General features: G+C 43.0%; 1 protein-coding gene across 2 annotated transcripts; it reads left to right on the forward strand.

The window, feature by feature from the left end:
- Positions 1–29: 29 nt before the first annotated feature.
- cables1 (Cdk5 and Abl enzyme substrate 1) lies at positions 30–27,986 on the forward strand. 2 transcript variants are annotated; one of them, XM_076293505.1, is made up of 10 exons: positions 30–816; positions 7,620–7,691; positions 7,904–7,996; positions 9,851–9,928; positions 13,127–13,232; positions 13,493–13,646; positions 14,033–14,136; positions 24,552–24,658; positions 25,030–25,237; positions 25,686–27,986. In XM_076293505.1, exons 1-10 carry the CDS (start codon positions 248–250, stop codon positions 25,824–25,826), a joined length of 1,632 nt encoding a protein of 543 aa, XP_076149620.1. In that variant the 5' UTR covers positions 30–247; the 3' UTR covers positions 25,827–27,986. The 2 variants fall into 2 exon arrangements, with proteins under 2 accessions (XP_076149620.1, XP_076149621.1); XM_076293506.1 differs by lacking the exon at positions 9,851–9,928.
- The last annotated feature ends 12 nt before the right edge of the window (positions 27,987–27,998 follow it).

Raw genomic sequence — 27,998 nt, forward strand, 5'->3', positions numbered from 1 at the left:
GAGGATCAAGAATGAACAGAGGAAAAAAACATTTCACATGAGTCCCAACCCTATTGGTCAGACGGCTTTTCCTGCTGCCACAATCCTGCACACACGTGACCTACCTTTTTTGTACACACTCAAACGCTTCTACTAAAAAGACAACGCCATGGCGTGTGGGACATATAAATACGAGAATTACACATTATGAAACCACCCTGCTGAAAAACACTACTCACTCATTCGAATCTATCGCTGAAGGTGGACCATGGCGGCTGCCACGAGCAGCAATGCAGCCACGCTACAGATGAAGCATTCCAGTCTCGAGCATACACGGAAACGCATAGATCCTCGGCGTAGGCAAGCTGCACTCTCTTTCCTTAGCAACATTTCTTTAGACGGTCGACCAGTACAGGATGATGGAGACTATAACATCGATGAGGACAATTCTGCTGAGGCAAGGACTAGACAGAGCCTGGTTTCTGCAGACCGTGCTCTGTATTCGGCTGGTGCTCCAGTTGCCCCTGCCACGGCGGCCCAAGCACTGGCTGCTGCAAACCAGGCTCTGAACATGAACAACCGAGCTAGTTTTGGAATGGGCTCTTTTGCAGCCTCCCCCTGTGCAGATGCGGAGGGCGACGCGTTCTCTAGCGGGCCCCCGGTGGCACCGTCTGTGTTTAGCTCTCCCTTCTCTGCAGTGCCACCAGCGACCCGAGGGAGACTTCAGACCTACACTCAGGGAATTCTACCTGCCGCCTATGCCAGACAATCCTCGCAGAACTACAGTCTGGAAGGTGGTCAGATAGGTAACTCTGCTCTGGAGCTTCAAAGGTCCAGGTAAACCCTCCTAAATGTTTTTAACAACGACATTATGGATGATAAACAAAGATTTGATCGTCACCTTACTATATGTAATGTAATCTGCAGTCTCATTTCTCAGAACAAATTAAAATAAAGGACAACACACTTTGAACCTGAGATGTTTAGAGAATAATATGACATGCCTCTTAATCTATTTTATTTCTGGTATGCTTCAACCATCACTGTAGGTTTTTGGACGTGAAATGTTGATTGTCCAACACTGTTCACAGGTCCCTTCTTACTTGATGGATGGAAGCCTAACAAATAGCCTAAGCACTGTCCCTGTCATACTTTTGTGTCCACGCGGAAATGTATTAGGACAGCTTGAATGAATGTTCCTTCTGTCCTACTTGTTATGACAGCAAGGACATTGTATTCTCCAATCCCAAACAGTTAGGTCATATCCCAGTGGTCAGCTGCAGGCTGTGGTTTTTGGTAAATGTTGACTTGAAAGTGGTGCAGTGTTTAGCTGAACTATATTGCTGCATTGCTGCAATTTCAATCGCTGCAGTTTAGATTGAGTTTTCAGGACTTGTTAAAAGAGGGTGATTTCATTTACTTCAGTTGAGAAATGAAACTAAGGTTAAACTAAGGATCTCTCTGTTTCATGCCCATTGACCTTGACACTGTAATTTACAGGTTGAATACTGTCTGACCTGCTTTGCAGTAGTGGACAGTGTTTGGGTGGACAATATTAGATAACATAACTCAATTCTGAGCAGCAATTTCATTCTGTTAGTGTTATATTCTGTCTGGCAAAATCCCCAGTTGGATCTATTCTATGACGAAGCTTTCTAGGGTATTGGTTACAAATGATGTCAGTCTTAGCCTAGAGACTTTTTGCTCACCAGTTTGTTTGAGTGAATGGTTCTCTGACCTTGGCATAGATTATACACATCTCTTTTGACGTGTTTCTTTGTTAGGCTTTTGGTACTTCAGTCAGGTTATTTAAAACCTCTTATCAGTGAAAGAAGGCCATAGTAATGTGTAAGGAGGAGGCTTCATGTGCATACTGTGCAATACAGATTTTAAACAAGCATATATTATTGTTTGGGTTACATTTACAATTTAGACCTAGTGGCACTTGGTCTTTGTAAGTAGAATTTACAGTACTAGAACTAGGGTGTGTGCACATTATGCAATTTCTTCAACAGTGTGTGTGTGTGTGTGTGTTTAAACCATTAGTCTACCGCCCATTTGTGCCTCGCCTCATCCGCCTGTCCCTCCTGCTTGCAGAAATAACAGCTCCCGTGCAAGAACAGCACAGGCCATCCCGCCTCTGTCTGTCCCGACATGCCTGGTCTGAGTGGTGGTGCTCTGCATTTTTCTACTTTCATTGTCAGCACAGACCCTCCATGCAATGTGTTGACATCTGCTACTGACGTCTGTTGGCAGTTGGGGCTGATACTGTCATGCAGTGCAAAGCACACCCGCCCAAAATTGTATGTGTGTAGTGCACACATACGCGTGTGTATGTGTAAAAACAGTATGGCAGGATCACTGACATAGGGAGTTTATTTACTTTTTTTTTTTTAAACACTACTGTCTTGAACTGACCTTCCTAAGAGATTCCTCTGTAACAGTGCCAGCTTTCCTGGCCATGCTTGTCAACCCCAGGTACTGCACATAATAGTATAGTGGTCACCTTATAGACTTCAACAAGAGCATGGGCATGATTATTATGTGTTGAGAGCCACACACGCACATGTGAAACAGTGGCTGCACTCAGAGGCTTGGCTTTGTCTGTTGGTCTTATTGGCCACTGGTTTATCTGATTATGATGAAATGAGTAAAGTACTGCAACTCTGCAGCTAAACAAAGGCCCACATTACAACAGTATTTCATTAGACATCAATGCTGATCGTAGAATAAACCCCCTTGCAGGGTCCACTGCCTTTAGGCTTTGTGTGTTTCATGTGTGTTTACATTGCATGGCTGTTACTTTTGTGTTTTGATGTTCTGTCACGTGAAGACAGTTTCATCTTTTAATGTTCACATAGTTCACAGGTTTCATTTTCCTTTTTACATTTTTTATTGTTCCTTCATCCTTTTATTCATTCTATACAGTATGCTGCTCTCTGTTCTCGGATGATGTAAAGCACATCGAGTTGCCTTGGGTTTGGATTGCGCTATACAAATAAAGCTGCCTTGCTTAGCCTTGCCTTGCCTAATGAGGGTAAAGGCATATGCTTGAACGTGATCAATGTAAATCCATTTTTCATTTCTCCCTCTCTCTCTTGCTCTCTCTCTCTAAATCTGTCTTTCTTTCACGTAGTCTCCCTACACAGTAATACAGCGCTTTTGTGAGCTTCTTGGACGGTGTTCAGTCCAATGCTGTCCACTGTTTGGGTCTAGTGTGTGAGTGCTGAGCACGTTGCACCTGCTCCACACCTGCTGTCCTCTTGGAGCGCAGGACATAAACACCCTGTAACATTAGAGCCCGCTGTCACAGTACATGCCATGCCTGCCCTTCATTGTTTTTTTTCCCCTTTTGTTACAGTGGCCCAGAGAAATATGAAACAGGGAGGGGGTGATAAGAGTGCGACAACAATAAAATTCTGTCTCTCTCTCTCTTTCTCTCCTCTTTCCATCCCCTTATTTTTCTTTTCTGTCTTTGAACTTTGAATTTTTCCCTGGCAGGGTGATTGTTTAGGGTCCACATTCGTGCCACAGCACTTGACTGTCTGTTCTCCGAGGTCCACGTGGCCAGAGGAAGGTCCGCTATCTTCTCTTTAAGTGCAGACCTGGCCAGCTGCATATGCTCATTAGCGATGACGTTTCCCAGTTCTCAGATTTCGAACTCTCTGTAGGGAAATGGAATAGCACCTCATGGCTGGCATAGCCTAGATGATGGGTAGAGTGATGGCCACACAGCCCTAAAGGAGACAAAAGTAGGGCAGGATTTGAATCTGAAAGGCTCTTTTTGGAGCGCTATGTGTTAGTTAAAGTGTAGGTGGATACATTTCCCCTGGCAGTGGTGATGGAAGCTCCCAGGCTCGCCTGCACAGAGTCTGGCTTGTTCTCAGGGGGGCAGCTGGTGAAAGCGAACGCAGGTTCCTGCTGGCGGAGAGGAGGCAGGATGCCCAACCCCACCACCTCTCCCTCCTTCCAGTGTCCACTTCCTGTCTTTGAGCAGCCAGTCTCCGAGCCCGCCTCTCTTAGCCAGGAACACTTCAGGCCCTTAGATGAGCTGCCAACATGTTCTGGAGAAGAGACGGCGCAACAAATGTACTCGTTCACTCCTCTCCTTTACTTCTCTCTGTTTAAACTTGGTTATGCTGACTCATTGAGCACAAATAAAGATAGACATACAATTATCCACCTTGTCAGTGAAAACGAATTTAGCTCGTAATTGGAAGCCATTTCCACCTTTTTCCATATGACCGCCGTGGGAACGCTGTTTTAACCGGTGGTTGTGGCAGGCCCAAGATATTTAGTGAGATTGGGTCATGTCCCAGTGATTGTGTGGTTGGACTGAAGACATGCTTGCCATTTCTGTGAGATTGCATAAGCCGAGAACAGATTGTTCAGGAAAGCAGTTTGAACGCCGTCTTCCAGGCATTCCAAAAAATCTTTTATTTTGTGTGCAACAACAGGTTCCCAGAGGAAATGGGGAGATTTAATAAAGAGTCTGGAGTGGAAGATATCTCCACTTTGAGCTGTCAGAGACGAACACAATGTCTTTGCCCACTGCGCTCTTATTTTTGGAAAGCAAGAGCTCTGAGCAGCAGATGTTTGACTCTCACCATCTCCTGACTGATTTCATTTCTTGGTAGCTGTTTTTTTTCCTTTTCTCTTTTTTTGAAGTACAGCCCTTCAAAATTGGATTAGCACATGGTTGAACGTGTAATTGCCATACTGCCAAATGTACTGGCCTCAGCTCTTTGAATCAAGCAAGGTTTTTTTTTCTTTCTGCAAATTGAATCCGGAATTGTTCTGAACATTCTGATTAAAGTCTTTTAAAAGGTCCAGCCAATACTGCTTAATGTAATTGTTGGATGTGAATTCCCAGCCGTGTCTGATACACCCTCTGTGAAAGAGGAAATGAGAGGGAATGAGTCAGACAGAGTTCTTTTCTATTGTAGTGTTTTGTTTCTTGGGGAAATTACCCTTGAAGGTCCAGCATGCCTTTCTGTGTTGAAGTTGCTTGTTGGTGATCCATTACTGGTCAGTGTCACGTTGTAATAACAGCTTTTGAAATGATTCATCGGACTCTTCTCAAATGTAAATAAGAGTGGCATGGCTGTCGTAAGTGAGTAATGTGTGGTAGAGGTTATGCCTTTTCCATTGATTCGGCTTTCGGTTAAAAACGTTACTAGAAAATCTTTCTGTTGCCGATTCACAGGGGTAAGATCCCAGGCATAGTGAGTCTTTTTGAAGACGAGTAAAATCGTTGAGAGATCTTATCAGCTTTATTAGCTGGTGAAATAAAGTTATTATTGTTGTTGTCTTGCATACAGTATGACCTCTAGCACAATGAAATCTGTGTGAAGTGTCGGGCCTGTTGTCTGTGTGTCAGTAAGGCAAGGGAGTGTACACGGAGTTCACAACTCCATATCTGCTCTGTCTTCCCCCTGCCCTTAGTGTCGTTTGAGGTTCTCCGCATGGCTCATGAATACAGGAGCAGCGCAACTGATTTTAACGTTCATTATATTAGATTAGATTCAACTTTATTGTCATTGTGCAGAGTACACATACAGAGAAAAAGCAGAAAAGTATAGTGTGAACAGTACAGGCAGGTAGTGCAGTGTAAACAGTATATGACATATGACAGTGTGGACAACGTAGTATACAGTTAAGCAAGTGGTGGTGGTGTTAGTAGGTTGGGGGGTAGTTGGTTGGTTGACATGGAGGTGCAGAGTTAGTGTTCAGTAAGGTTACAGCCGCAGGGAAGAAGCTTCCTCTGAACCTGCTGGTCCGGGTGCGGACAGACCTGTAACGTCTCTCAGAGGGGAGTAGGGTGAGCAGTCTTTGATGATGCTGTGCGCCTTACGCAGGCATCGCTTGCCCTTGATGGTCTCAATGGCCACGATGGAGGGAGTGACAAACCGGTGATGCCTGCTTCAAGTCTAATGCTTTAGGAGAATAATCTAGTATTTGCCAGTCAGATTTATATAACAAACACTAAATTCACCTTGTTAACCTCCCCAACGCTTAATCCTGGCCTATGGGCGTATAGATGTAATTATTCAAACTCTTCACAGTAAGGGCATGAGAGTCTGGCATACAGTGACTCTTAGTTTACAGGATTCGTTTGGATGATCGGCAGTGTTTCCCACAGAATTGAATTCCATTTGTGGTGGATGGTTTGCAGAATTAACTTGAATACAACAGTTTTTAACAAATTAGCAAAGCGTGGTTATGATGCTAACCAGATTTAAGCACAATTTAGTACAACCTGGAAAATCATTGTGTGGTGGTCAATGTTGATATTGGGGTGGGCCGCCACAAATAAGTCAATGTATGGGAAACACTGGATCGGCCAAAACGATGCAAAACGTGCATTTAAACCAAAAAGCGTCTCCGTGTGGATGCCCTTAGATACGGTAGTGGAGAGCGGAGAATGACTCTGAAGCGTGTTTCTGATTGGCCCTCTGAACATCAAGGGCTCTCATCAATCACATGCATTCACGGAGGTGACCTTCAAACTGACGTGTTGACAACCTGCAGGGAATCTGTCACTCCCCTCAGACGTCTTTGCTCACTGCATTAGTGGCCGCACACGCCTCACCCCCACCATCACACCCTGACACAGGTCCACAAGTAACAAACTTGTTTGGTAACATTTAACCTGTGTGGCAGTACTGAGCAAACTTTAACTGGCTGTGAAAGCATGGCACCAGTCTTCTGTTGAAATACAAAAGAGGTGTCAATGCCCTACCTTAATGCTTTCTCTAAAAGAACAATTGTCTTTGCAAACTTGCAGCTAATGGCCTGCATTCCAACTCAAGGTGTCATTGAGAGTGACTCTCCCTGGCCTCCACTGGCCTATCCCCTTACACAGTGCTGATTGTGGAGCAGGCGGCTGCTGTGCAAAATACTATGTATGGTGCATGCTTGACTGATGTCGAGGTTTGGATATCAGTGATAAACTTTAACCTGGACTTTCCCAGAATGCCATTCACAGATTCACTGAGCACACGCTGTGAAACAGTTTACTTTTATTTTTAAAGAGATTAAACTTCACAGCAGTTTAAGGGAGAGTTTGTGCTCAGAGTGGCTGATGGTATTGATTTGTGATTCTTTTTTTAGTATAATTTTAGGGCTATTTGCCTTCACTCAGATAGACAGTAAAGAGTGACAGGGAACAAGTGGGAGAATCCTCAATGATGGGATCGGGAAATGACCGTGGGTCGGATTCAAACCTGGGTCCCCGTGCCTACTTGGACCCGAATGTGGTATGGATGCCGCAGTGCCTTCCACACAACAGAATTGTGAGGGAGTTCCAGTAAAAGCTTGTTTGAGAGATTATTTGGTGCTTATATGTCTCACACAAACCTTTTGAAATGCGAAGTGCGATTTTGTGCGAAGTGCTGCCAGGGTCATCTTCTGTATTTCTTCAGGATTGTTTTAATCCTTTGTTTTCATATAAAACAGTGTCGTAGTCAATCTAATATTATGTGACACAACATGTGTTTCACGTCACTCAAAACATGGTTTGCAGTGAGCCAATCCTTTTGAAGTGAGGGCTGGTTTATGTCAGGAAGACTTCTAAAACCCCATTCATTCCTCTCTCTGTTCCCCTTTTCTTGACTCTGTTGTTGCATTAATCTGTGCAGGCGGAGACTCATCTCCCAGCGCTCGTCGCTGGAAACGTTGGAGGACATTGAGGAGAACGCTCCTCTCCGCAGGTATGGCTGCTGCTGAATCTGCTTATAGGATGAGTCAAACCTAACTTAATTACAGTGTCTGCAAGCAGAACACCAAGAGCGTCACACAGTGACGAGGCAAATCTCACAGACCCCCCCCCCACACCCCTACAGAATGACATTGTGATGGTAAAGATGTGTTAACTCTCTTTGTTTCTCTTCTCTTCTCCACTCTTCTCTTTTCTTGTGCTCAGGTGCCGAACCTTATCAGGTTCCCCACGACCAAAGAGCTTTAAAAAGGTTCATTTCATCAAGAACATGAGGCAGCATGACATGCGCAATGGAAGGTATGCACACCACGCCAAATCCACCCCACATATAGAACAGTCCTGGGTGTACAAACTGTGATAACTGAAATTAACCATCTGAACATTGTTGTGATCATTTTGAGATGGACATTTGTAGACAAAATTTATTCCTGTCCCAGTGCATGCATACTAACATATTAAGCAAATAGACGAGAAGTAATAAAGTGTTATCACTTGACACACCCATGTGAACCCAACACAAGAACAGTTTGTCCTCTTCAGTCCATGCCTGTCTGGGCAATATTAGTGCAGACTTACTGTTAAACCTGTTTGAGATAATGTTCTCTTTATCTGACCTCATGATGTCAGTCATTTAAAAGACTTCCTGACTGTCGTTAAACAAGTTCATTCAGGAGCTAGAGCTCTCTAGGATTTATATTCTACTAGAAAGAATAAATCTTACTTTGCAATACAAAGCTGACACTCCACTTCATACAGATCATCATAATCCAATAACAGTGTTTATATAGATCTTGCACAACTCCATGCAGTGTATTACATCATGCATGAAGATGCTAAAGATTGGTTTTTAAAATCAGGCATCCAAATTTTAAATTGACATTTCGCAATCAAAATACAGTCTCAAATCTATTACCTCTTTTGGGATGTGTGATCATGGCTAACTAGCTCTTGTTTTTAAGAGCAGAGCTAAAGATAAATATTTAAAAGAGAGTTAAACTAGTGAGATGTCAGTGTCGGTAATTTTCCACTCTCTACTGTGGTGAGACGTGTGGATTGTAAGTGAAGTTATAAATGAGTAGTAGGTCTTCGTAGAGCATGGCTTGTCCATCAATGTTTGTGGAGTGTAGTTTTAACCTCTCGACTTTCTAAGTTAGGCTTTAAAACAGACTCCATGATGCAAAGAGGTTTTTTTTGTGTGAAATAATTGACACGTTTGCTCTTTGTTATGATAGAGGTGATGATTAGTTAGTCAATGTTCAGGTTCATCTTCAACATACTGTAGTTGTGATTACTGTGCTCTGGAGATGAACACAGAGCGCTCTGTGTGTACAGTACACTTTGTGCAAAATCCAAAACCCATAAGGGGTTGTAAATGATAGACAGCATGTGGTGAACAGGGAGAGTGGATATGGAGTTGTTGTCCTGTTTTTTGTTTATTACAACTTAAAGTTAAGTGGGTAGAAGAAAAGTGGTGGGAAAGTGGTTGCAGCAGGGTGTCTGGAGGCCTTGTTTGTTTGTTTGTTTGTTGTATCTCAGATTCATTTTTGCTGAGATAACTGTTGTGTTGCCACAGGCCAGACTGAGGCACAACAGGACTGGAAAGTGCCATGTTCTGAGAAGGGTGTCAGCAGAGATGCAATGTTTTCTTATTCGTAACATGATATGCCTGATCCAAAAACAAAACACTCTCCCATACACATTCTTGCCATGATACATGGCAAATACACCAGAGGAAGAGCAGGATGTGAGAGGCTTTAATACACCAAAGACATTACTAACCTTCAAAGCAGAGAAAGTTACTCAACACCCACTGCAGGAGACCCAAATCCATCAAGACAAGAAAAAAAGAAGAAATGTGGAGCATTGCTGAGGAGCACTCCCTGTTTTATTCCTCTGTTATGTCTTCTTTATTTATTTAAGTGTTTACACAGAGGTGCACGCCTCATTTAAACAGTCCTAATGTTCCATAGACCTGTGACAACCCAGTGACTCAACACAATGAGGAACACATCACGGACTGTAGAAATGGGGTCCTTTGTCCTTATTTCCTGACCTTTGTCATTTAATATCTCATCTCTGCACACTGTTCCTGTGAGTTCTGCACCCACATAGGGTCACTTTAATTAGTTGATCTATCATTTTGTCTTGTAGGATAGTCCTTATCAGTGGCAGAAGATCCTTCTATAGTGTTTTTTCTGTCCTGCCCTATCGAGATTGTAGCCAAGCAGGGTATGTATTCTTCAGCATGCAAGCCTTCTTTATTTCCACCCACCCCCCTCCCCCCCCCGCCGGCCCCCACCCCCTGTCCCCCTCCGTCCGTGCTCTCATTTTTGTTTTTGTGTATACAGTTCCATGGAGAGTAGCCCTGAAGCAAATAGCACTCGCATGTTATGCAAGTCATCTTTTATTAACACCAATTCTAACAGTAATGGGCCAGAACTAAGGCAGATATGGATGCACCTTCAGACAGTGCTAACTCCTCTAATCTCTTTAATAGTCTTATTATCAGTCACAGCTGGGATACGGTACTGTCATACTTAAAACATGTGCCATTACAGGTCGAGGTGGATCTTGGCAGTCATCTTCTCTGTTACTGTTCAACCAGCAGGCTAGAGTTCAGATATTTCTACTACTTGGGTTAGTGGAGCTTGTAGTGACATTTAATACACAAATCTAAATGCAATGCTGCACAAGAGGCTTTCTGTGTCTTCATATTTCAACCAGGGCCTGACCATTGCTCCTCTCTTGCCTGCACACTCTTCTTGGCATGCTTTGGTTTCATCTCTCAGCTCTAACATTGGTGTTCCTTCTCAGAAAACTCTCATTTCTAAACAAACAACAAATTGTAGCTGAACCCCACCACTGTGCTTGCCCTGCTCCCTCACTGGCTTTACTGTTGCAGTTATAAGATGAAATTAACAATGCTGATATTGATCCCCACCCCACTCACCCCCAGTCTACCCCTCTGCACCACAGCCACCTCTCAAACGTACACCCATCCACTGGCCTCCAACTGACTCAGAGAGTGGTAGTATAAGTCTATAGGCTGGGTTTGCCTTGGGCTGAAACAATAGTGAATGGAGGGTTCATTATTTCACACAGCACGGGGCAGTTATTCTGGCTCACAGACTCTTTACTCCCTCTCTCTGTCTCTCTCTCCCTCTCTTTTTTCTCTCTCTCTCTCTCTCTCCCTCCTCCGCGGTGGGGAGGCTGGGACGCGACCTTGGAGCCACTGCCTCCCGTGTCCAGTCAGAGCAAAACTAAGGGGAGGAAATGAGCTGATAAACACTGGAGGGAGAGAGAGATGAAAGCCAGTGAATGCACCCTCTATTCGAACTATCGAGTGTCTGCTTTAAATCCAACATAATGACCGCCTTGATGCTGTTGTGCTTGGTGGGAAAGCGCAGCTTCAGATGTTGACCGCACAATCAGAGACCTCCCCACCACTGTCCCTCCGCAGTCTCCTCAGGAAATGGCCTCGGGAACTACCCCGACGCATTTGGCAGCCCAGTGCTGAGCCGACCCTCTCGACCCTCTGGCCGACACACGTCCTTCTCTAAGCCTCTACTCTGGACCAGACAGTTAGAGCTAGTCTTATCAGAACGCACCACAAGGTAGCTGTTGTGTTGACGGACTGAGAACTCCACTAAAAAGTACCCTCTTCAAGATGTAGGACATGCCCCTTTGGAGTACTTCAGTATTCCTGTGCTCCTCTTTCTATCTCGGTGTCAGTGCTGCTGCTGCTGCTGCTGCTGGTGATGGTGCTGCTGATTTGTTTTTGGCCTAGTTACAGTGACTGATTTCCGAGAGCGAGCTTGAGCTAGTCTGTTAGTCTGCTAATTGGCCTCAGGTCCCTGGAGGGACGCAGTAGTGAGATGAGGAAAAACGAGCTGATGTGTTGTCCCCCTTTTTTCAAGCCCGGCTGCTTTTGCTCTTGGACAGGTAAAGGGGGCTAATGGTCACTGGTATCATTCCTCTGGGGGATTCTGTTGCTCTTTTGTGTTTGCTGTTTCTTTGGTTGAGCTGCGCTAGAGGTTTTTCTCCGTCTGACCTCTCCTGCCTGTTCTCCTCCTCGTCTTACTCACTCTACTGCCCATTGTACATCTTTCATGCATTAATGTGGGGGAAAGGGTGTGTGTGGTGGGGGTGGGGTTAGATTTGGCTGTTTCATTACTTTTGTCCGTCTCGTCCTTCATGAATGCTCCCACTGACACCCCTGAGTATTTTAGCCAGGTAACCCGATCAGGCTGAAAACAACTGTGTCATGGTCAAGGAGCCAGACTACTCGGCTTCTCCCGAGATCTGCTCCTCTCCCACTGGCCCTGGCAGCACAGTATATACACAAATCACAAGACTGTTGGCCTCACATTCGCTAGTGTCACCCTCTCGTCTAATCCCAGCCAAGGGAGGAATGGAACCCAAACCGTCAACATCAGATCCTGATACTCCGGATAAGCCAATATTGTTTGTAAACAAACAGCTTTGATAAGATGACGACGGCATTATGTCATCACAATCTAGCCATCAAGCTCAAGTCACATGATAATTAATTCTGAGATTTAGATTTGCGAGTTTGGCCCAGTTGCACCCTCCTGGTCTAACATGGCCCACAGTTGCACCCTCCTGGTCACATTTGTGAGCAGATGTTGACATGAGGAGCAGACAGTGAAATGTCGCTGTGCGGTAGCTTTAGACTTCAGGAGTTATCTGCCGGAGTCACATGCACAGTGCATGAAAAACAACAATTATGAAACGTGAGGAAACTGTACTTCCTCTTATCTTGCAACAAAACGTTTCCTTAATCAGTTGCTGGTGAAGAGAGAAAGCCCCAATACCTTAGCCTGCTCCTTTGTTTACTGTCTGTGTATTGTAACCCCACAAACATTCCCTAAAATGCTTTGAAAATGGGATATTGCAAACAACAAAATCATACAGGATAGGACTGAAATTCAGTTCTCTGTCCTAACTACAAATTTGGAATCTGCTATAGAAGTATGAAATGTGACACCCTGGTGATGCAACGTCTTGAACTGTAACAGTTCACATTCCTACATGCCGGCTGCCAACATGAACAATGTCTTATTTCCCTATTGGCATAGAAGTGAAGTGACTAAATCTCCTCAAAACTTTTGCAATTCAGCCCTTCCCCCAACATGCTAATCTATCCAAAGGAACTGTATTAAACTCTTGGCTTGATATCTTTTTTCTGGGAAACATGGAAAAGCTTTGTTTAAGGGCTTTCTGCCTGGGTGTGGGAGTTCTGTGGGCTTTTTTTAGGTGGGTGGGGGGAGGGTTGCGGTGTGGGCACTAGGGAAGGGCGGCAGGGCCTGGTGGTGTGGGCACTAAGAAAAAGCAGAAGGGCATTGGATGACCGAGACGGCCATTTTGAGCGAGGCGAGTCTATCGTGATGTTTTTTGCCTCGGCAGGGATGTGAAAATGGAGAGTGGGCGTCAGCGGCACCCTTCGGGCGGCGTCAGTGCCAAGGAGATGGTGATCGGGCTGGACGGCGTGGAGCTGGGTGCAGATGGCAAGGTGAGTAGGGCTTCTGGAACTTTCATCTCTGCCACCCTAGAACGCACTGTTTGTTTCGAGTCAGAATGAGAGTAAATATTTACCGGACGGCTTAAGTTGTGACGAGGAATGCAGCACCGGTCCTTTTCCTCTGCAGCCATCCTCTGTACCTCTCGGTAGACTGTTCTACACCAAGTGAGACTCTGGTAGACTAATCTGCTGTACTGCTGTGTCTGTGTTGATGTGTTGTGTGTGTGTCTGTGGTTTTGTTCCACCTGCAGACTGTATCCTACACCCAATTCCTCTACCCCACCAACGTGCTCGGGCGGAGGAACACCATCGACTCCACGTCGTCCTTCTCGCAGTCTCGCAACGCCAGCCACAGGAGCCTGAGCCTGGCACGTGCCAACAGCAACCAGAGCAGCCTTGACACAGGTCTGTGAGCCAGGGCACACACTTAGCCCGGTGGAACGGCTGTGCCGTCTGCCCTCTTGTTCTCCTCTCCTCTGTCTGGTTAATCAACTCTTCTGGTCACTTTGCAAATCAGTGCTTTACATTTTGTCATGTAGCTTAAAAGTGACTTTAAACAAAAAACAAATCAAAAACAATCAAAGTGCAGTGCGACTAAGACATATTATTGCAGCACTAAGGAATACTCACATGTAATAAAATGACCGTTCAAGTGAAGTTAAGTCAAGGCAAGAAGAGGAGGGGTAGTCAGGATGGAGATGGTTGCATGTGCAGATTATATTTTACTGTTGTGTGTCCTGCTGCTGGGGATGTCACTGGGTGATTGTTTGCTTCTGTCCTGTGGCCATCAGGGAATGACATGGGAGACTTTAGGGAGTACGACCCCAACCTCCTGGATGACCCTCAGTGGCCGTGCGGGAAGCACAAGAGGGTGCTCATATTTCCCTCCTACATGGTGAGTTTGGGGTGGACTGGGAACAATAACAACAATATCTCACGCGATCCATCCATGACATCGAGAAACCTGTTTTGTTTGTAAAATACAGAAGCCCCCATGGTTACTTACTGAAGTCTAGCCTCTTCGCTTGGCTGTTCAGACTATTGGGAATACCAATGGCATTGCCTCAGAGGCTGTCTTTCATTCATCTGTGTCCAGTGTGGTAACTTTGCGTAAGCCGTTTGTCCCCACTGTAGAGTACACCGTGTTTTCATTCATTTGTCCAGAGGTGTCCAGCAGTCCCAATTGTTGCCATTTCATTGAGCACGGAATGCCAGTGTTTTTCCTGCCTTTGTCAGTCCGAGTGCATCACTTCCACCGGCTCACGGGGAGTCATGAGATTAGCATCTAGCATGTACAGCCCAGATTCCCCACTGGACGGCCATTAGCTTAGTCAAACAGGGGGGAGAGGCCAGGGTGAGTGATGCTCCAGCCACCACTGCTGGCCGGATTGTCCATGTACACAATGACGTTGAGGCTTTCTAAACAGTAGTTTCTATGCTTGCATGTGATGAACTGGGAATATCACCAAAACAAAAACAGTGCCAGACAAAGAGCAGCTTGTATTGTGTTGTGTTGGTTCATGGCATGACTAGGCCATTTCATCATTCAAAGAGCAGCTTGTATTGTGGTGTGTTGGTTTATGGCATGACTAGGCCATTTCATCATTCTCAACCACAAGCACTGGAAGCCGGCGATTGGATCCATTTCTCTCTCTCTCTCGGGTTGACCTCACAGTTTGTAGTCTGTCCTCTCAATGACCCCTGCTTAAGAGACTGGTCATTTCACCGGAGGAGTTTTGTTTTTGTGTTCCTCGTTGTCTTTTGGCTGTGTGTGGACTGAGTGGCTTTCTCATGCACCAGCAGAGAGAGTGGGTTTTGATAGTGTTTACATAACTGCACCCTCCCGCTCCCGGCTCTCTTCCCATGCTGCCCGGCCTCTTTGTTATTGTGCTGGATACTAGACACATACTTGAATTTGTTAAAAAATAAATAAATAAACTGCAGCCAAGGCCAGACGGGACTTATCTTCCCTGCCCTCCCAAGTCCCAAAACAATTTCCATTGTGTTCCGTTCTGGAATGTTACTAGAAAAACCAGAAGTGAAGGCAGAAGTAGGTGCCCATTGTAGTGCCTCTCCATTGATGTTTGTGGAGTGGATTCTCCAAATACATTCCCATGTTCCCTTGCAGAAGTAAGGGGACATAGAGTACACATACCATTATGTTTTCATCAATAGCTTCTATGTTTTGTAACTGTTATTTTGTCTCTGTATTGCACGATAACATAAATACCTAGTGGTTCAATAAAGTAGATTGTGTTTAGCAATTCGGACTTGTAACCGGAGGGTTGCCAGTTCGAACCCCGACCAGTAGGCACGGCTGAAGTGCACTTGAGCAAGGCACCTAACCCCTCACTGCTCCCCGAACACCGCTGTTGTTGCAGGCAGCTCACTGCGCCGGAATTAGTGTGTGCTTCACCTTACTGTGTGCTGAGTGCGTTTCACTAATTCACGGATTGGGATAAATGCAGAGACCAAATTTCCCTCACGGGATCAAAAGAGTATATATACTTCTCCTCAAGGGCGCAGGGGACGTGGGGGACGTGTCCCCCGCAGTGCTGAAGAGACGGCCGTCGTCCCCCTCACTTTTGATAAGAAAAAAAAGCCTTATAGGTACGCTAAATAAATAATAACCTAGGCCTATAGAGTTTGCGCTAACTATGTAAAACTCCCCATTAACAGCATCACATCACTAACCACAGCCATCTACAGTGTAAGACTGCACAATCTCATATTCACTCTGTTGGATATCTGAAGCCAGTTTGTCTACTAACAACCATCATAAAATAATCCAGGCTACTTGCTTAGCGTAAATCCTCAAATTATTGCTGGGGTCTTTTGCAAAGCACAGCATCTTTATTTGAGGCAAGCTGGTAGGCTATTCGAGGCAGGCTTTTTAAATTTCTAACCTGCATTTAGACATGCGTTTCGTTTGGAGCGGCATACCGGTATAGTCCAGTCATTTTAGGAGAAAGGGTTGAACAAATTGCAACACAAGCAAACTTAACTGATTTTGTATCCTCAATATGTCCTGAGTAAGGGAAAAAAAGCCCCGAAGAATCCCAATAGGGGAAAGTTTAGAAAAATACCTAAATATACCCTATTCATGCGCCTATACAGAATTTTTCTCACGCAAATAGGGGAAAAAAATTAACCTTCACATATCACCATGAAAATTACTGAGTTGATTACTTACATCAAGACAAACAAAAAATGTATTATACATTTTTTTAAATTGTTTTGTTAACATGGGCAAACAGGGCATAATTATGTATAGCTAATGTGACCCAAAACTAATTGCAACATTTGACAAACAAATTGTCCAAGGCATGGAGGAAGATAATACATGTCTTAACTGGTATTATATCTCATCTAGAGGGTATATGCTTATAGAAAATATAGAGTTTATGGTGTTTAATTTGTTTTCCCTGGACAGTATAGGCCAAAATGTATCCACTTTACACTAGATTCGCCTTTACAGAATAGAGGGCAATGTATTGTGCATCAGGGTATCTGCACATTTTCCAAGTGCAAATTTAAAGACTTTTAAGACCTTTTCAAGACATCTAAATGGAAAAATTAAGACTATACCACGGCAAAAAGATACATACAACAACTTAAAACTGTTTTATGCAATAGTTTTTTTTTTTCCTACTAATTTTAACCCCCACCCCATTTTGGATGTCTACAGAAGTTACCACATATATTTTGGCGAAAGAAAAATAATTGTGTGTGAATTACCTTCAAAGCTATAAATGCCCAATTTTAGGGTCTGGGCTGCTTGCTTTTGAAGCTGGCTGTACATATCTGGTTGTGCTTACTGGCTGAGGCTGACTGTTCTTCACCTGTGTCTGTAGTAGCCTAGGCTACTTGCCAAAGACATGTGCACTGGACTGGATTCCCTTCAATATTTTTTTCAAAGTTAGACTAAGCTATTTAAATATTTTAATAGGCCTACTTTATATCATGTACTATGTGCATCTATTGTCCCATATGCAGCACAGCAAATTAAAGTTAATCCACGACTTTACATTTTGCATACCTATGCATACCTATATCTAAACCAACCAAAGCTTGACTGAAACATTGTAAAACCACTGACTTGTTTTAAATTAATTAAGAGACAGGTCCTCCTCAGATCCTGCTGGTTTCATCTGAAGCACGCACGTATTATGAACGCACGTTTTTTTTTTTTTTTTTTATGTAGCCAGTCGCCGACAGTAAAAAAAAATGCAGCTATATTTCACAACTTTTGCGAAGTAGGCCTACTGGGAAAGGCTGGCAAACAAGCTGTTGACAGATATTACAGGTATTATAACTTAGACAGATATTTTCTTCCCTAGGCTAGGCCAGCAACACACGCTGGAAAGATGCAAACAGATCAACTTAACATATTTCCTCCTGATTGCGAAAACGTTTGTTTTCTTTTTCTGTCAGTCCGTGGTTCCTTCCTTCGCAGCAAATTATCAGACGAGTGACAGAATCACTGCGCATAATTTGACCAGCAGTCTTCACGTCCATAGTTTGTGAAACCATGATGCCCAGCGCAACTCCAAAAAGGACAAATATGCGTCCGGCTTATGGCTGCGCCGGACAGGGCTTTTAAAATCCATAGGCTATGTCCTGCCTAAATTCCAACGTATGGCCCTATCGCTAACTGGCTTACCAACTCTTTCTCCCGCTCATTCTACCTCACGTACAGTAGGCTACCTGCAATCTCTCAGGCCACGGCTACACCACGAAAACGTCAGGCATATTTGTACATATTATTACCGTTTTCACACCTTTAACCACACCAGTGAAAACATCTTCACTCTGTAACCACTACACTTCCTCCCGTTGCCTTATAGTCACTTATACAATTGCGTTTTAAATACACGAAAAACCGGATAGAGACATTTCACTCGCTCTTGCACTTGCTGGCGGTCCCATACGCAAATTTAATACCTCCCTTTCAAAAATTCAAGACATCCCATACAATTTAAGACTTTTTTAGGCCTTAAAAACCGAAAGTTGTATTTAAGACTTTTTAAGACTTTTTAAGGATCCGCGGGAACCCTGGTGCATGGCATAGAGGAAGATGGAAAATGTCTTAAATGGTGTTATATCTCCTCTAGAGGATATATGCTTATAGAAAATATATAGTTTATGGTGTTTAATTTGTTTTCCCTGGACAGTATAGGCCAAAATGTATCCACTTTACACTAGATTCGCCTTTACAGAATAGAGGGCAATGTATTGTGCATGGGATAGAGGAAGATGGGAAATGTCTTAAATGGTGTTATATCTCCTCCGGAGGGTATATGCTTTCAGAAAATATATAGTTTAGGGTGTTTAATTAGTTTCCCTTAATAGTGCAGGCCAAAATGTATCAGCTGTTCACTTGATTCGCCTATACAGAATAGAGGAGTATGTGTTATGCATGGTATGGAGGAAGATGGGACATAAGTTGATTGATGCTATATTTCATGTACAGTGCATATACTTTTAGAATATGTATAGTTTTGACTGTTCTATGACTTTGGTAAAACCATGACCCATGCATAGGCATGCATTGTTAATTATTAATCTTAAACTATATTTATTAGTATAGCATTTTTGCCAGATGTCACAACAATAGAGTCACTTGGAGGCTAACTGCAGTTATCCCATCTGCACCCTTCTGTCGAATTAGGACATGATCATGTCCATCTTCAACTTTGCCTTCACAATTTTCCTGCATTCACTAACATAAACATACTGTGCTGTCCGATTATTGTTTTAGACAAAAATTGTGCAAAGTAAAGGGGCATCATACAGGCCCCTCTGATTGGACAGACAGTGTATCAGTCAACCCCTGGGCAAGAGGTCAATTACTATAAGACTTGCAAAATGATGGACTGATACTTTAGTGTGATATACTGTATGTTTCAGTGACCTCTAAGTCAGATTACGTAAACACCAAAACCACTTTCCTAGGCTGAATAATGCCTAACTATGTGTTTGTACAGATTACACATTGTGGAACACTTACATGCAAAAACACACTTGGCTATAGGGTTGGGCACCGAAACACGGTTCTAATATGGCACCGGTGCCGACACAAACGGTAGTAACTGCATCGAATAACAACGTGGATTTCGGTGCCTCATTTCGGTGCTTAAATAGGGTTTTTTTTTTTTTTTTTTTTTTTTTTTTTATACGAGGCATCACTGCATGTCATGCGCCATCTCTAACGTCTTGCTCTGATAGCAACACATCCAGATACAGTTAGCTAACATATGATAAACACTGGATGTATAAACCAGAGGGGTGCACCATAGGCGAGTGGACAGTGTTTGACAGCTTGCGTGAGCCCAAAGTAGCTTACTTTAAAGCAATATCGCGAGCGCCTGTCAAAATCTAGCAGTGGGCCTAACTACACACAAGCAAAAGGTTATGAAACAACATCAACAGTAGGCTAGCCTATACATCACACAATATCCCTGCTAATGCGCTAACTGACATTTATTTGAAATGTTATCAGCAAAGTTGTAAGGTGAAAACTTTATTTCACGGTGTGTTAAACAACACAATGGCATGATATTAATCTTTCATGTGCATGAGGCCCATATAGCATCACAATGAATATGAAGATCATGTTAAAAGTTAGCTGGCAAAAACATAAATATGTCGGTTAGGCTACATACCTGATGTCACTGAGCTGTCAAAGAGGCTACGAAACCATCTCCGTACGTTATCGCTAATTAAACTCAGCTGACTGGTGTTAGCGCATAGCCATAGTTGCTGTTAAAATGCCTAGGCCTACTAGGCTAGCGCTGGGAATCTAAACACTTCAACACCGCAGGGCCGTAGTCACCATAGACATTGAGGGGGACGTGTCCTCCCCCAATATTCAAATATGACCAAAATGCCCCCCCCCAATATTCGGACATAGAAAAATAAAGAAAGAATAAAGCGCTATACTAGGCATACAGGAAACCAACACGTACCTGAAATGTAATCAAACGTAAATAACGCACAAATTAGTGACCTATGGTTCCAGAGTAGCCTACACCCCTGAGTGGTTTGTCCTGGTGATTTTCCGTTTTTCGTTAGTGGCGTGCGCTATCAAAAGCTTCCATTTACTGCACCCTACTGCGGTGAGGTAGGGCTGTCAACAATATCGCAAAAGCTACCGGAACAATTTTCACAAAACTTCTTGGAAAGGTGTAGCACAGGCTAAGGAAATCCCATACATGTTTGGAGCCGATCAGACTGAAAGGGACAAACATTTTCCATATTGTAGCCTATTCTCACAATGATAGCGAAAGTGAAATGTTTTATTTTAAATGATGAATTTGTGCAAGCCTGTATCATTTCTTTCACGTCTTTAATGCATTCATGTGCTAGTAGTAATGCCAGAAATTACCGTGTATAGGCCTCTTAGAAATAATTGTTGCATCTTGCATATTATTTTAATGCGCCCTCAATCGCGCATCCATGCAGGCAAAACGTGATCAAATGTGGCCTAGTAGTTAATGTGAATCGCGGACAATAACCAAAGAAAGGAATTTGCACCTCCATTCACCAATTAAAGGCTGTAGTAGGCCTAGTGTTTCTACATGTTGGCACAAAACGTAATTTCTGTCAGAAGCCAGTCTATAATGCATACAGGGGTAACATGAGGTGAGTCAGACAGAAGAGGGGCCTGTCTTAGCCTATTCCTGAATCCTGTCCCTTTCAAACTACGTTAAAATTGTGTGATTAGCCGCCAGCATAATAAAATCTAAATTAAAAGACAAAATCTTATTAGGCTCCAAACCTATGAGTCTAAGCCTTAGTTTAAAAAAATCTTCAGGTGTAAGTAATAAGTCAAAGAACCACATTCTGTGTAATATAGAGGTTATCAAAAGATACTCAAGTTTGTAATTTCTTTTAAAGTATACATTTTGAACACAAATGGAGTCACGGGTCCAGGGATGGACCAGTGAAGTTGCTTCTTCTCCACCCTTCTCTTTTCACAAAACTCACCGGGGGAGGGGGGGGGGCTTCTGTTTGGGGGTCCCTCAGACCCCACCACAGATTTGGTCCCCCCCAATGTTGACATCATGACTACGGCCTTGCAACACCGACATGTAGCCTAACATGTTTAAAACTACTGCGTGTTATGGGTTAAGACATGACATTTCTTGAAGCATTTGGGAACACACTGAATTAACTGGAATATAGAGTCCCTGTTAGATTAGCTTGCAAATGCCGTTGTCCATGACCTGGCAGTTTTATGGCAAGCGGTTTTAACATACATTATGGCAAACCGCCTACACTGGGTAAACTTGAAAGCAGAGCTCACCATTGTGTGTGCATGCATGGCAAGCTGTTTTAACATTTAAATGTATTATTCGTAGGAGCAATGAGATATTGATAGTAAATTGAATATAACAGTTCAATTTCATGTTCAAATTTGTCTTATCAATAAAAAAAAAGCAATTCATGCTTTAGACCATTTTAATTTAAAACATTTTAAAAACAAAGTACCGGTTCAGGCACCGTTTCGGCACCGGCACCGTTTTAAAAGTATCGATTTAGCACCGGTATCGGATAAAACCCAAACGATACCCAACCCTACTTGGCTATATTTAAAGATTCAACAACCATTTCCATTGATTCAAAGGGCCACAATGTAAAAATAGACACCAATTTTGCAACAAACCAGTCTGAAATAAGCCAAAGAAATTCACTCTTTGAAAATAAAAGAATGTTCCTCAACAATGCAAGATTCTAAAATTCCATGTTAAGTTAGATGGGGTCAGATATTCTTTAGAATGTGTATTCTACAACATTCTAATTACAGTTTTGTCAGTATTTGCTGAAGAATAATGCATAAAACAACCCTCATTTTAACATATTTCCACCAACTGGATTTTCATGGTCTTTTACTATGGTGTAAAGATCACCAATTGAAATATAAAAATGTGAAAATAAATTCTGTTGCAATTAGTTTTGGGTCAGACCTTTGCCTGGACTATTAGCTCCGTTGTGGTATTTATACAAATTAACTATACATAATTACATTATGCCCTGTTTGCCCATGTTAACAAACAATTTCAAAAAACGTATAATACATGTTTTTATTTGTCTTGATGTAAGTAATCAACTCAGTAATTTTCATGGTGATATGTGAAGGTTATTTTTTTTCCCCTATTCACGTGAGAAAAATACTGAATAGGCGCATGAACAGGGTATATTTGGGTCTTTTTCTAAACTTTCCCCTATCGGGATTCTTCGGGGCTTTTTTTCCCTTACTCAGGACATATTGAGGATTCAAAATCAGTTAAGTTTGCTTGTGTTGCAATTTGTTCAACCTTGACCCCTATTTTGGCTTAAAATGACTGGACTAGTAGGCTATCAAAAGCATACAATTTTCAGTTTGGTTTGGGATTTAATTTACTTTTGGACTGTTTGATTATATTGCTGAATGTTGAGACTGATGGGCACTGAAATCTGGGAGATATTTGATGGTTCACTGTTATGTTTCATGCAGTTGAAAAAGTGTCGGAATTGTGACATTGAAGTGCCGCTGTTTATTGCGAGACAAGGCAGCCATTCATTGAATAGGGGTTGTGCTGTAGCCTAATAGAAACCTTTTTGCGTAGCCAAGTAGCCTAAATTGAGTTATTGTTTAATTATGCATGATTTAGTACTTCTTTTTTATTAAATTCGTAGGCTGAAATGCCTTGAGTCGCGCAACAATTGTGTTTAAATGTAGTAGCCTAGGCTTCAATTACCTCGAAAGGGACGGCAAGAGAGTGAGCTTGAGAACGTGTGTTGGAGACAGGAAAACGACTTTTCTTTGCCAACTGTAGGCTATTAATCCAACCAACAATATAATAAAATATTAAGAAGAGGTGTTATTTCATTGACTTAAATCGAAACAATGTCTTCTAGTGCTGGTGGACTAATGGCAATTGTTGGTATAGGCAATTGTTACCCCATCTTGTATGGGAACCTGCCATTATTTGTCCGGCTTTAAATAGAATCAATGCCGGGCATAATTTGAGGATTTATGGTAGGCCTAGCCTAGTCTCCTGCTCAACATGACATTAGCTGTTATGTTTATTGATAACAAACTCAACTAGCCTACTGATCAACTCGTTTTCACTACTAGCCTAACTATAAAATACAAGTCTATACCCAACGTTTTTGTTCTAAGACATTTATTTCAAACATAATTTCAAGACACAAATTGGATACGTCCGTTACCTTGGTGCATACATCCCAGAGAGCAGGCTACCACACCCCAGAGGGCCTATAGCGTTCTTACGCGTTCAGTGTGGGGTATAAACAAGCTGAGAATTTAGCGATGTCACTGCCTGTCACAGATGTGGGGAGCTCTTTGAAGCTTGGGATAATGTATTTATTGTTTAATTTTATAAATGCTTTGTTTAAATGCTGTTGGAACAAATAGTAGTTGATTATAAAGTCAACTTTCTGTTGCAATTTTCTGTGTGTTCTGGACTGGTAACTTGTTAAGCCAACATGTTCTAACGTTGCATAAATATTAACTGCAAAGCCATAGTGGAGAGTTGATCTGGTTTATACCAGACAATTTAAGTATAGGCCTAACTAGGCTATTTGATCATGTAGTCTATGTTTGGATCATAGGCATGATGATTCATTCATGGCCTCATGAAATATCAACATCCCATGTTGCTTTTAGAGTATTCTACCATTGGCCCAAATAGTGTGAAATAAAAATGTAAAATAAATAAATAAAAGTAGCTGGTCTGAGGGCAGATCTGGCGTTGTGCTCATCCCACAGTTTTGACCATTTTTATCAAAAAATATTTTGAAAACAATCAATGGTATTATCTTAATATTCTGGCAAGTTCATGGTCGAAAGTGGGCCAGAGGTGGCGATCCGATATCTGGAAATCTGATCTCACTATGGGTTTGTGTTCACAATTTGGTCCCCCTCACTTTCAAAATATCTCCTGCGCCCCTGCTTATACTTATACTTATTTACTTATTCCATCCAAAATAGTTTCCATCACAAACTATTCCCCCCTTTAAATATAGCTAAATGGATAGTGCCATTAGGAAATTAGAAGACTTATGCGATTACTCAATAATATTGAGTTGAATATATCACACTTTAATCCAATCCAGACACAGGCACCTGTAACATAAGGACAGGCCACCTTTTTTCCCTTGAAAGTGTGCTGTTTTGATGGCATTGTGTGCTGAAATAGGGGCTAAGTGACCTGTGCTCTGACACCCTGCCTATGACCTCATGGAAAGGACTGCTGCATCCTAGCTGCCCATTAACCTAACTCTGTCTGCCTTCTCCCATAGACCACAGTCATCGAATACGTCAAGCCCTCTGACCTCAAGAAGGACATGAACGAGACGTTCAAGGAGAAGTTCCCACACATTCGCCTAACCTTGAGCAAAGTCCGAAGGTACACAAGTTAAACACCAGAGAAACAAGTGGCATTTGTTATTTATGACTTCACACACAACTTTAAATGATCACACATGTCCAACATGATGTTAAGTTACACAGACCTGAGAATCTTTGGAGAAAGATTTGGATCTGTGTATAATTTAGTGTCTCTTGCAACTCATCCAAGAGGCTCCTAGTTTAGCTGTGATCTCTTTCAACTCATCCAAGAGGCTCCTAGTTTAGCTGTGATCTCTTTCTCTCTCTTACTGTATAAGGACAAGTATGATATTGGTCTCCTCTAATCAAAACTGACATCAGACAAGATGCTTTACTGTTACGGCAGATTTGTAGCCTTGCTGACCGTGTGTGTGTGTGTGTGTGTCTCAGCCTGAAGAGGGAGATCCGTAAGCTGGCTCAGGAGGAGTGTGGCTATGAGGAGCCAACGGTGGCCATGGCCTTTGTCTACTTTGAGAAGCTGGTGCTGCAGGGCAAACTCAACAAGCAGAACCGCAAGCTCTGTGCCGGCGCCTGCGTGCTCTTGGCTGCCAAGATCGGCGGTGACCTCAAGAAGCACGAGGTCAAACATCTCATAGACGTGAGTGTCTGTCTGTCAACTTGGGTCTTGGGCTTCAGGGAGGGAGCTCAATTATGCCCGTTTCAACAGTGATTTTACTCTCTCACATAGTAAAGATTTAGAGTTGATATCTTACTTGTGCTCTTTGCTCCTTTAGCACTTCATCTTCATTGATGTTGATACTTTTTGTTCTGTTATGTCAAAAATCAGTAGCTGTAAATGTCACATCTGACTGAGATGAAATACACCGTAGGCCTGTGTGTGTGTGTGTGTGTGTGTGTGTGTGTGTGTGTGTGTGTGTGTGTGTGTGTGTGTGTGTGTGTGTGTGTGTGTGTGTGTGTGTGTGTGTGTGTGTGTGTAAAGACGCTTGCACATGCCCGTTTGTCACGAGGTGCCCAGCCAAGTCCTCTTGGGTGTCTGTCTGATTTAAAATGAATGAGCATGTGATGTGTCTCTCCCTCTCGGCCAGAAACTGGAGGAGCGGTTTCGGGTGAACCGCCGCGAGCTGATCGCCTTCGAGTTCCCTGTGCTGGTGGCGCTGGAGTTCAACCTGCACCTGCCCGAGCACGAGGTCATGCCCCACTACAGACGCCTCCTGCAGGCCTCCTAGCAGCAGCTCCCCATCAGGAGAGCCCCGGCCCGCTCCGGCTCTCCTGATTCCTGGCAGCACCGCCTTCTCCCCGCTGGATGTCCTGGACTCTGGCCCCCTGCCTGCTATTCAGATGGACACGGCCTATCCCCGCCCTCTGCCGCAGACCCCAGGTCAGCCTAAGGGACATGCGTCTACTACAGTTTCTGTAGACTTTTTGGGGAAGGAAGCATTTGTAAGGGAGTTCCCCCAACCGTCTCCAAATCCGTCGCCTTTTTCCCCCTTTTTATTGTCTGTACAGTATGCTTTGTACACATTTGACCTGATTTTCTTGACATTTTCAGTTCTTCTGGCTCTCCTAGCTGAGGCCCCCGTCCTTGCGTTGAGGGGTCAGGGGTCACGGCCGCTGCAGCTGAGTTGTGGTGAATGTTTCCCAAGGGAGAGCAAGATGGAGTACACTGGTGTTCTGCATGAGCCGCAGCTTGGTGATTGTGCAAGTGGTCGGCCCTTTTTTTTGGTTCTTTTTTGACAAGCGCTCAATTCATTCACTGATTCGAGTCCCAAAGTTAAACCACAATCTGATTAGCAAGTGATTGTTCATTTTTCTTCCTAATGGCATGCTGCCTTACTTTCTTAATCAAATGAATCAGACTCTTCGCTGGACCCGAAAGTGACATGACTGTTACGTGTTAACAGTGACTTCACAATAGTGAAAACATCCATCTCGTTCTGCTATCACTAGAAGTGCACTTTTTTGTCTTGGTTTTGCTGACCAGACCTATGTGTCAAATATAACATGTGTATATACAAATATACATATATATTATATATATGTATACATATATATAAAACATGTACTATATCATAGACATTCTACAGCTGTGATGTTTTGAAACAATTCTGTGTCGGGAGACAAGGAAATAAGATTTTTCTTTTTTCTGAATACCGTATTTGTTTTTTTCCCCATTTACTTTCGTATTTGACCTAGGCTTGTTTCTAACAAAACAAATATCCTGCAGAGGCTACCGCCTGGGCCAAATCACTTTCCTCCTCACCAACCAGCTGTTTCTGTTTCACTTAAATGAGAGACCTTTTTTGTTTTCTCTCTGAGGGAGAAGGAGAATAGCAGCCTCTGTGGAATTTTATACTCTTGTAAGCAGTACTTTGATGTACGCGGAATCCTGTTTTTTTTCTACTATTGTGTGCTGACTTTGAACATATGGTAACTAGGCCCACTGCCACAGTACTCCTGTCTCCTGTGCTCTATGTTAGAGTGAATTACCAGCACGGTTTACAGTGCTACATGGGAGATAGGCGGGAGGCACGGCTAGATTGCTTGCAGCAGGCGATGACGATACAGCAGATGTGGAAAGAGAGGACGGAAGACGAAAGGTCCCCGGCTTGGGTGTTTAATAAGCTACGGTCGCAAAAATCTTTCTGGAAACATCATAGCAATGTTGACCTGTTTTAGTCTTAAATCCTGTTCTTAAAGGAAAGACGTTCACTCTGTTTTTTTCACATCTCTATTTTACTCAAGTTAGAGGTATGTTGGTTTGTTTGAGCTCAATGATGCAAGTTAGTTTTTTGTTTTGTTTTTGTTTTGTAATCAGTGTTTCATCAGGAATTCCTGGTCAGTTCTCTTCACTGACAGTGGTAGGAGTCACTGTTTAGTGGCTAATTTGAATGGGAAGTTTTTATTTCAGAAACAGTTGTGGTAAAATATAATAGCCAGCATTAGATAATATCTTTCAAGGTTGTCCCTGTGGCCACTTCAATAAAGTTAATAAGTTCAAAAAAGTTATGTAAATCAGTATGTTAAAAGTATGATTTGCCAATCAACATTTTGTTAGTGTGGAAATGTGCATAATCTACCTTATGCAGGTCACATTCAGATTTCACATTGTTTTAGATGGGAGAAACCAAAATGTCCAGTTTTAGAACACAATTTGGCCTCAGGACATGCACTTTAGATCTTTGTGATAAAATAATACTTATATCCACCAAATTTAAGAAGTAAATACATGCATATTCCTAACAATGTGTACGTGTTTGCTATTGTGTAAATATATATGCCCAAGAGTATATTTGCGTGTGTGTGCGTGCATGCGTGTGTGCGTGTGTTTGTGTGTGTGCACGTGTAAATATGCTGCTTTGCTTGTTCAATAAAAAAGTTAATGAATTTCTCCTTTGCAG

Source organism: Alosa pseudoharengus, unplaced genomic scaffold, assembly GCF_046254945.1.
Source record: "Alosa pseudoharengus isolate Yale_2024_CS ecotype anadromous, Long Island Sound unplaced genomic scaffold, YU_APseudo_1.1 YU_APseudo_1.1_scf_2, whole genome shotgun sequence".
Classification (NCBI taxonomy): Eukaryota; Metazoa; Chordata; class Actinopteri; order Clupeiformes; family Clupeidae; genus Alosa; species Alosa pseudoharengus.

Excerpts from the sequence above, each read along its gene's own strand:
- cables1 (XM_076293505.1), top strand. The coding sequence starts at position 248 with ATGGCGGCTGCCACGAGCAGCAATGCAGCCACGCTACAGATGAAGCAT. Across the intron at positions 7,692-7,903 it reads GAGAACGCTCCTCTCCGCAG|GTGCCGAACCTTATCAGGTT; the intron begins GTATGGCTGCTG and ends TCTTGTGCTCAG. Across the intron at positions 9,929-13,126 it reads CGAGATTGTAGCCAAGCAGG|GGATGTGAAAATGGAGAGTG; the intron begins GTATGTATTCTT and ends TTGCCTCGGCAG.